The sequence below is a fragment of the Monopterus albus genome, unplaced genomic scaffold (genome assembly GCF_001952655.1).
Source record: "Monopterus albus unplaced genomic scaffold, M_albus_1.0 scaffold1.1, whole genome shotgun sequence".
Lineage (NCBI taxonomy): Eukaryota > Metazoa > Chordata > Actinopteri > Synbranchiformes > Synbranchidae > Monopterus > Monopterus albus.
The window spans coordinates 1,397,015-1,407,905 of NW_018127881.1; the positions used below are offsets into that span (position 1 = coordinate 1,397,015).

The window sequence follows — 10,891 nt, forward strand, 5'->3', positions numbered from 1 at the left end:
TGACAGCATTGTGTTTAAAATAAACACAGAGGAGGAGCTGTTCACAGACACTCTGGTCTGTTGTCATGTGTTTGTTTGTGTGTGACAGAGAGAGAGAGCAGGGCATGGAGGAACTAAGCGAATACATGCGCTATGCACAGCACCACACTGTCAATGTATGGGAAACACTGCTTGGTCTGAAGGATTTGCATCACCAATGAGAATGTCTGTGTGAGAGGATAAATGAAAACTAGGTGAAAATGGGATTCAAGCAGATAATGGAATTAACCTAAACTACGACATTCTATCATAACAAAGGACCCCAAAAAAACTGAAGGGGAGACTCAGTATGGTAATAGAATTAGACTAAATCTTGCAGTACTGTTAAACACCCCCTCAGGAAAAAGAAATGCATGATATTATCATATCACACTATCATTTTTTTATTATTTAGCACATGAAAGCGGAACCTTGGCATTAATAGTTTATAATAATTCTTTTCTGTGAGCTGCATAGGCTAATTTATCATCCAGGCTCTTTTTGCGCTGATCTGTCACACTCGACAGTTCAAGTGTTCTTCACTCAGTAGAGTCTAATCGATTTCTAATTGATTTTATTTTTCTTTCCTAATGAAGAAACACAAGTAAAAGCAGATAGTGTTTAATCTTTCACCCAGGTTACTTTGAGATTAAATTAGCACTAATTTCTGCACAAATTTTTCTTTAACTTGGATCAAAAACGACATTGCATTCATTTTTTTTTTTTAAATGTGTGAACTCCTGCTCAGTCAACTTGTTCTTCCTCCCTCGCTCTCCATCTCGACTTCATCCAAACCCCTGTCTCGTAGCCATGCAGTTCGGCCAGCTGCTGACCCACCTGGACACCACTCAGCAGATGATCAACAACTCTCTGAAGGACAATAACAGCCTGCTAACACAGGTAGGAGGTTCAAGCTCTGATGAGCAACTGGGACGACATAAATTATTTTTTTTAACACTGCTATAGTGTTTTAACAATTGTGGCTGCTTAAATGTTGACTTAATGTGTGAGCTACACTACCAGTCAAATGTTTGGGCACACTTTTCCATTCAATTCAGAAAGCAGCAAAGTTCTAGTGTGGCCTTCCATAGACTTGCTTTGTATTCAGAGGCTTTAGAAGTTTATTGGATTTGATGTCAATATGCTTTCACCAAAAACATCATTCATTTTACAGCAAGCCCAGTTGTTCTGTAGCCTTCTGGAACATCAGTGGCCTTTGAGGTTTTTCATTAGCTTTTTCAGTATTTAGGAGTTATGTAATTCTATTTAATAGGGCTGCAATCGATTATTTTTCTCACTTAACCTGTCACATACTTTTTGATAGTCTCTGAAATGTAAAGGGTGAAAATCTGCAAATGTCTTCCTTTTTCCAACCAACTCTACAAAATCCAGATATTTAATGTACTGTAATAGAAAACAGAGGAAACCTTTCTGTAAGCTCCTTTGCTTGCCATTGTACTCTTTTGCTCTTCTTCAATTATGCCCTTTTTAAATCTCTCTGCCTCCCCCATCTCCTTACATATTCTCTTTGTGTATTTTCCTTTCTCATGTCAAATTCATATTATCACTCCTTCTCTCCACCATACATCTGCTCTATCAATATCTCTCTCCTCTACACTTGTACACCTGCATGCCTCACCAACTCTTACAACCTCCTTTCTTCCCTCTTTCACCTCACATCAACTTTTCACCTTCCCCCGTCTCCCCCTGCAGGTCCAGCAGACAATGAAGGAAAACCTTGTTGCTATAGAAGAAAACTTTGCTGCACTAGATCAGAGGATGAAGAAGCTCTCTAAATAAACGGTGGCCTAGTCTGGGCCAGTCCAGGAGAGTGTAGAACATGGACTAAAGAGAGCTGGTTAGAGAGCACAGAGAGAGGACTGGGGTTTAACTCTGTCCTTTCTGGCCATCCCTCTCCTGCTCTTTACTTTGCCTCTGCCTTTCTTCACTAGGTGAGATGTTAGAAAGTTGGAAAAGATGGAACATCAAGAAAAGAGACCAAATGTTCTTCTCTGCCCTCCTTCCTTTCTCTTGCATCGAACTGAAAACATATTTCCCCTCTGTATAACATGCCACCGATCGCAGCCCCCCTGTTGAACCTATCGAGTTTTAGACTGAATTGTTTTTATGATTAGGATTAAACATAAGAAATTCTCCTTTTGAATCTTCACACTACTGCTGGATTTGTACTGTATCGTTTGGTCAAATTAAACAGATCACAGCATCGTTGGGTTGATATGACACATCACTGCTGTTGTCAATGGTATAAAAGATCAAAATCAAGATGTTGTCACCTGGTTGTTGTAGCAGGAGCACGTCTGTGTGAGTATCAGGGCCAAGTCACAGAAGGAAAGCTTGTAAATTTGCCTGTATACCCAATTCTTTCTTCAAGCTCAGTCACTTGTAACTATATTATTAGGACTGACTCCAGATGTCACAGATAAACTTTTAATCTGCTTTGTCATTGCCTACAAGTCCACTGTGTTGTTCATCTGTGATCATAGAAACTGATCAATAAAAAAATGTGCTAGGCCTGACTCATTTCATAAGATGTTTTTAATGATTACATAACCTCTGACAAAGCTGCTCACCTCATTATTGTATTGGTTGGATGGAAAATATTTAAAAACCAAGCTACTAAATGTATTAGAACTTATAAAGCAGGTGGACTTGTATTACCAGATGCCTGAACAGTTTGAAGATTAATGAATGTAGGACTGATGTAACATTACATACTAAGTTGTAGGTGTGAGCACAACGACAGGCTCCTGGTAAAGAGCTGGTATTGGGAAAAACATGGCCATTTTACTTTCTCTTGTAAAACATTTCACATGGAGATTATCACATTTGTCTTCTAATTAAAATTTTTAACGTGATACACAGACATGTATTATTCAAATCAAAAAGGAAAAAAAAATATATAAGATTGTTATGCCCATTTTTGAACACTAGGTGGAGGCATAGCATCTTAAAAGGCCAAGCTTGCATTATACAGATATTTTAATGCAAATTATTCCACCATACTTTTACCTTTTCTATTTCATTTTTTTTTTATTAACAAGTAATTCTAGTCTATGTGATGCTGTCAACAAAAGAAAAATTGTATTCTAAATTGCATTTTAAAAACTTGATAGGATAATTTTCTAGGAATTAAAAACTTTGACAGTAAACATAGCCATAGCTGTACTTGACAGGCTGTGCCAGAAATGATAGCACACCTTGGTCTATTGATCTCAGCATGGTGACTTGAAATTGCTAGGGACTAGTCTGGCACTCGCAGAGTAAATTAACAGAAGGCACTCGCTGAATGACTCTGAGAGGTCAACCTCAAATCCATCAGGCATTAGCAGGTTTATAAAAGTTAAAACAAAAACCTGGCTCATGTTTGATGTCAGGTGATGCGTTTAGTGACAAAGACAGACAGATGAGCTACAGTAGGGCAACAATCAGGTATTTCTGATGAGTCATTCAGACACAGCTGTTCCAGTGAGTTAAGTGCCACTGCAAGCCACCACAACTGGATTAATAGTTTACTGGGAAGCAGCGAGAGAACTGTCAAAAGAAACAGAAGGTTGGTTTATGACAACTGCTGACAGAAACCTTGTGTGTCACTGGATATTTAGGCTCTGAATTAGACAAAACACTTCATAAGCTGCTGCTTTTACTTTAGCTAATAGCTTATATGTAGCTACATTGTATTGCTTGTATCAGAGATTTCAGAGAAGATTAAGAGCCAAGTATGGACCCTGGCCTACTTATGGGGGAAGTTGAAGAGTGGCCTACACGGACAGGACATATTAAGTGTGACTTACAGGGAACTGGATCCAGAGCTCCAACTTAGAAGGGAATGCCCCAGTTGAGCACAGAGACATACTCTGTACTGTATATCATGTTGTACTGCATTTGTCCTTCTATTTTTGGTGTACAAGATGGGGTCAACCCAGTCCCATCTGTTAAGACACACAATTCCACAGAATTACCAACTGTGGATTGATCGAGGGTTTGGCTCAACATGTCGCTAACAGTGGCATTAAGTATTACAGTTTTACTTCAGACTGCAGTTTGTCCTGTGGCCCTGAACAAGGAGAAAAGGAAAATAAATGATTAAACAGAAGTCCTACTGAAAAACAACAAATTTTAGCCATATGGTATGAATCAAAGAGAGCATTTAGTAATATAGATATCAGTTAATTTGCAGCCATTCTTTGCTCTACAATAGAAATAGAGCTACATATACACTACCAATCAAAGTTTTAGACACTTTCCCACTGAATTGAATGGGAAATTGTGTCTAAACCTTTGACCAACCTTTATGCGACTGAAACTTACAAATATTTAAGTGTTCTGACAGCACAGAGCAACTAGAGGCTGTAGGGAACTCCTCCAAAATCTGTTTCTGGTGCGGACATGGGGGAAACTAAAGGGAAGAGAAGAGAAGAGAAGGTTGGAGTAGGAGCCTAGAGTGTGTATCGCGCTGCCAGTATACCCACCTGTTCAGACAACCTTTTAAATTTTAATGCCCTACAGTCTTTTGCTTGGGCTTGCTTTTTTGCCTTTTTTATGTTTTACCTTTCACATATATGTGTGACAGGAAATGTAGAAATCAAGGCACTGATAGTGGTTTTAGATGGTGAAAATACTACCTGCTTATTCATGGTGGTACAGTAACGTAGAGATTTTTGATACAGTGTAACATAAATCGTAAAAATAACTTGATCAAAACAATATGAATAAATATGAGTTTAATCATTTTAAATGGTTGTAAAAATGGTTACAGGTTTAATGTAATCAAATATTTAGCAAAATTCCATTGGAATATATTTAAACACTAATATTACCTCTATTTTAAACAACGACAGGAAAATTTCTAAGAACAATGCTGGAAATAAGTTGGAGTCAAGGAATACTGCATCCGTTATTATTCCTAAATGGCTGTGGCCAGGTGAGGAGCCTGTGGTGAACCAGACAGAATGACGGGGGTGGGTGGAGGTAAGCAGAGTAAAATAGGGTGGATACTGTTGTGGGGCAGAGTGAGTGAGGGTTGTAGTGAATGAAAAAGGGAAGACAAAAATGGTAGGGTAAAGACAGGTGACACTCAGTCGTAAAGAGGGTTTAACAGACTAACAGGATTGTCTGCAAAGTCATCCTGAAGCCTCAAACGCAGAATTCTCAACAAGTGGATGTGACATACAGCTGTTAAATCTGGACAGGGCGAGATGGGATTGAATGGATAGTTTGTAGCTCTTACAAATAAACTACAAATAATTACTGACTTTATGGGCATTAAGACCGTTTGCTGCTTTGCGTGAATGCTTACTTGTAAAGGAAATGACAGATGGGGAACCTCATGAGGAAATATAAGACAAATTAATTAATTTGATCATCTTCACGCAGTAGAGAACTGCAGTATTGGCTGCGGCTAAGATGGGCATTGGCATAAGAGATGAATGTAGTTACAAGGGGGACCTAAAGCTTAAACACAAAGCACCGTGAGCTGTGACTGTTGGAAAATTAGCCCAGTTATATTGCCCTAAAATATCACCTGTACATCAAAAATCTTTAATTCAAAACTCAACTCAACTCTAAACATACAAAAAGAGATTTTCAGACTTTTTTAGAATATTTCTTTCCCAGATTTCAGCATTTGGCAGAATTTCTGATAAAGTGATGAGTACCTTCTGCTGGTTTACAGGAAAAAAAAAACTTACTGTATCACCAGTACATGATAACAGCTCTATCAGTTGGTCTCAATGCAGAAAAGGGAAGATTTCCGACAGCTGGTGTGGGTGTGTGTGTGTGTGTCAGGGGGAACTGGGTGTGGAGCCTTGACCAAGGGCACAAGACAGAAAGATGGGAGTGTGGTGGCTGGAAATTTCCCAGACTCTTTGTTTCTGTAAAACTAAGAAAAACAACAGCCAAGATTTGATTCTGGGAGGATAACTCGAAACAAAATTGAACACCATTGTCATTAGTGATCTGAAATTTCAAACCCCGGTATTTGTTCTAAATCAACGTGGCAGTGTAACAAAGAAAAGAAAAATCCTCTGCCCACGCTTACACACCATAAATTAAATTACAATTTTCTTATTCATTATCATTGTAAAATGTGGTGGTTCTATTTGTTTTGCATTAGAAACAGACAGTACATATATAGATATTATACTGACATGCTATTAGAGCCCGGTAAAGTTATGTGGGCATTACTGCACAGTGTTTTGTTTTGCTTGTTTAATAATGCATGATGCAATATACGGTATGATATACAGTAGTTGTACAGTGATAATGTAGGTCTGCTAACAAAATCTGTTATAAAAGAAATATATTTAAGTTATTAAAGACTAGGCAGACAGAAGGTATTTAGTGAGACTAGGTTACAGTGAGTAAAACATTACAGCAACACCATAGCATCTCCAAATACAAAATCTGACATGGACAGACATCAGTTTTGAGCTGTCAGCTCAGCTCACTTGAAAAGTGTCATTTAGAAAAACAACAGAAGACAACAAATGACAGAATAATGGATTCATAGTACATATACAGTGTAATATATAGCTTGGTGTATATTTGTTTATTATGACAATCAAAAAACAGGGGACCACAATTATCACACTATACTGAAAAAGAGGCTACCTAGATCTGGGCTTGTAAACACAGTTTTATAATGAATACAACACAGACGACGGGAATGACAAAATAAACAGACGGCAGGGGCGGAGAGGGAGGGGTGCAGAGAAAGTATGCTGAACTACTCAGCAACAGCCACTCAAGTCGTGACGTGTTCACGGTGCTTCCTGCAGCGCTTTAACCCGGGTCCTAGAGACAGTATTTGAGCTTTCTATTCGCTACTTGGCGCTGTTGCTATGGGGCTGCGCATGTTGAGCCGTGCACGTTGCACCGTGCATGGGAAACACTTTGTGTGTGCTGAGTTTGGGATTATGGCAGAAAGTGTCAGGAGCGGGGTGAGGAGCCCGCATCAAGAGTGGAGCATGATGAAACGTGTCTGTTTTTGTTGTTTGTTTGTTTGTTTGTTTGCTGCTGTTGTTGTTGTTGCTGCTGCTTAATGGTTATGATCCAGTATTACAACCATCATACAATAACATGTCTGCTGTTTGGCTCCTTGTGTGTCAGAGACGGTGACCTTACTGAACTTTGGTTTTAATCTCATATCACCTACATTCATGTAGGTTTTCTTGTATGTAGGATATGATAATTGACTCATTGTAGGCCTAAGTGTATTTTGACTTGATCCATTTTGTGGTTTCACACTGGGATAATGTTCGTGTGAACCCTCGATTTATGATCACCTTTCAAAGGGTACTGAATGCGACTTCTTCAGTGGTAAAACTAATATTTCATTCGAGATTATTTTAATCATTACACATGACAATCTGTGGTGTCACAAAGCTATTAGCTATTGTTAATGGGAACCTTATAAATTGCGAAACTTTTATTTAGGCCTATTTATTTATTTTGACAATATAGTTTTATCATCTTATTGTATATCGTTAAATGAAACTAAAGTTAGTCCGTATGCTATGGTAAGTTAGAAATAACATTTCACGTTTCTAGGTCTTTATATTATTATAAACACCACATGCAAATCATGTTGCTCAGTGGTGATTTTAACATTTCTATAATCAATAACATTAAGGTTGATCTTATGTCTACGATTAGGCAGTTGTTTTGGCGCGAGTGTCTTGTCTTATAGCCCAGACGTTTATAGTAAAAAACAGCCAAATAAACCAGTACTTACTGATAAAGTAACACAAATAACAGAGACAACTGCATTAGATTTTTTTTAAAAATTATTATCGTGGACTAATGAAGGATTCTGCTTTAGTTCCTCATCTGAAACAACTGAAAAAAGGAGATATAGGAAAATGGGGGACAGTCTGCTGTCGGATCACACCCAGCACCGCCACAGACACCGGTCGGTTTCCATGTGTTGTAATAACTAGCGGAGTTGTAACGGAGCGCGCGGTATGAAATGACTAACGAATGCTACACAGCTGTGCATATGTGCTAAAAGTGTGTGGAATAATAGGCTACAAGTGGCCTGCTCGATAAACAAAACACGGCCGTCTGCCAGATTCACTCTGGTTCGGTAGAAGTGTCATTTTCAAGGGGCGGACCGGTTGTTATTTGTTCCCCTCTTAGAGTCTGAGGAAAGGGGTGTGTAACGTCAGTGCCACCGACAAACTTTAAACAAGCACCTATAATCGAAAGTCAGGTAAAATATAAGACAATGGCAACACCTTTAATTAAGACGTCACTAGCAAATAAGCGATATATCTATATTTAACAGACTTTTTTTAACCACGATAAAACAATTAGTACGACATTCGATTCCGCTTTTGTAATCCGGAAACAAACTATTCTTCGACATTAGATATCCGTGCATATATGTATATTTTTAGATTTTTGTTAGAGCCAACACTGTTTAATAAAACATGTTCTGATTCTGCTGGTGTTATCCCAAGCTAGAAACTGGTTGCCAAGCATTGCATCATTCCTTTCATGTGACTCCCATACGCCCCAAATTCGTCCTGGCCGTCTTATGACTGCATCACAGTTGCTGCTCGTACAAACTATACAGGCTGGAGTGAGAACAGGCAGCTAAAACGACACCGCCTCACTGCCAATTTATCATCACCCCATTGGATGTCGTCAAGGTAAAGATCCCTACTCTGCCCTTCTGATTGGACGGATTGAACGCCAGGCATTGCTTTGTATGTTAGGTTGTGGTGACGCTACCTACCCTGGGTAGTTCGGTTGACGTCTCACTCAATATAAACACCGCCGGGAGTTTCCGAAAAACCACATTCAGCTGTCAAGACTGAACAATGGTTAACATGAGCTATCACCAATTTTTACTGAAATATCCACATTCGATTTCAAGGCAGCCGAGAAGACGAGCGAATAAAAGAAAGAAGGTAAGTGGAGATTCTTAATAGTTTTGGATAGTAGTTAATTAGTGTTTTTCAGTCTTTCGGGGAATAATGGCTACCGAACTTTAAGTGGCCTGGTGTAACTTAGGGTACTGGTAAGAAAATGTTTTTGGCCCATATCATAGTGCCATTTTTAGAGTAACAGTTGTCTGAATCAGTCACAGTTTACATCGTGTTTTTTTATGCGTTGTCTGCTTTGTGTGCCAAGTTGTCCAGCACATAACGTTAGGCTACGGACTTCGAGTAAGGAAGTTTTCAGGCTTTGACTGCAGTGTCAGACGTTTTAAAATATTTTGTGATTATTTTTATCTTATTTTATTTGCAAAGCTACAACTTCAAATGCTTCAAAGATTTGAGAATTTTAAGTGTCATTTTAATTTGAACGTGTATAAAGTTAACATTTTTTCCAACCCAATGTCTGACGGCCGACAGTAATTGGTCTGGCTGTTAACGCGACACTGAAACGCTTTTATGTTTCAGCTTTGTTTATTTTTCATACATAGACAAACTGACGGCAAATATCTGCCACTGAATGAACAGATGGTTATATTCTTCTGTCGCTCTTTCTCAGCCCACTCTTTTCTTTTCTTTGTACGTTTCCTATTGTTTCGCCCATTTCTCCTGCTGCTCTTACATTTCCATGACGTAATTATCTTGGCTTGGAGTGGACTTGTGGTCCCACAAAAAAAAACAACAAAAAAACATGTAAAATAATTTTTAAAAATGTGTACGTTTAATTTACCAAACCAAAGTTTTACTCTGTGTGCTTTCCGCCACACTGGAAGTTTAGCATTTGGCATCAGGTTATTTCCATTCCTTACCACTTGTAATGTAGCAATATACATTGCCTATATAGGATGTTTTACGTTTTACAACATTAAAGTAAAAAAGCAGAAATTCTTATTTATGTGAAATGAGGATAAAGCAAACCACCATAACAGTGACTGCATTGGCCTTTTGTTTAGTACATTTGTTTTAGGAGCTATAAACAATTAATAAAAGCAGCAGATGCGACTGTCAGAGCTGGAGAGATCAATATTAGGATTTACTCATTGATTTGACCACTTGTTTATAGATGCCAACGAGTTTTGAGGACCGTAGAAAGTAGAGGGCGCAATAGAGCACATTTTGGTCTTTGTTTACAAGAATTAGTAGAGGGTTTTTTTTCTCTCTGTCCATGTGATTTATTTTATCATTTTATCAATTATTTTATTGGCAATTTATCATTGTTCATTATTTTTGAAAGCAATGAATGAGCCTTTATTTCAGGCACATTCCTAAACCAAGCCTTCTCTGTATTTGTGTAGATCACTATTTTGATTCTGAAATCTCAGCAAATTTAAGAGGAAACTTTGACATTTTTACACCTAACCTATCAAAAACTTTTTTTTTCTTTCAGATTTGTTGGGACAAGCTATCTCCAACAAATTGGCAGACTTGATTAACAGAGGCTTTATTAAGGTAAATAGCTTTTCTCATATTTGACATTATGAATGCTTCATGTGAGTTTGGCTATTTTACTATTATCTGTGTTGTGCAGTTGAGTTACTGAAAGTTTTTATTACATTTTTTTCCATCTTTAGATTGCTTTTATCAGCAATTGTACTGCAGTATAGTCATTTAATCAGTCAGTGTCACTGTTATTCCAGCTCCCTGTTAAGTGGACTACATGGTGTACTGTACTTTGGTCTAGTTTGTTTTATCACAGAGTATATAATTATAAAGTTAAAAGCTTCTTGCAGTATGCTCAGTAATGACCTACGCCATCCTACATCCCTGCATACTTACAAACCACCACTCAACCAGCTGCAGAACACTGATGGATAAAATGAATGAGCAATACTCCCTTTCCTATTTTCCCAACCGTCCTGTGTCTGGCGCCTGCCCCCCCCCCCCCCCCAGGCCCCGGGGGAACCGGGGGCCGG

The 10,891-nt window shown here is 38.4% G+C and overlaps 1 protein-coding gene across 3 annotated transcripts in view; it reads left to right on the forward strand.

Annotated features, from left to right (window-relative positions):
* Positions 1-2,555, forward strand: part of dctn2 (dynactin 2 (p50)) — an 11,938-nt gene extending 9,383 nt beyond the window's left edge. For all 3 annotated transcript variants that reach the window (XM_020623058.1, XM_020623140.1, XM_020623222.1), the window contains 2 exons: positions 827-918; positions 1,732-2,555. In XM_020623058.1, the coding sequence (XP_020478714.1) occupies positions 827-918; positions 1,732-1,818 (179 nt within the window). In that variant the 3' untranslated portion in view covers positions 1,819-2,555. The remainder of the gene's footprint in view (positions 1-826; positions 919-1,731) is intronic.
* The last annotated feature ends 8,336 nt before the right edge of the window (positions 2,556-10,891 follow it).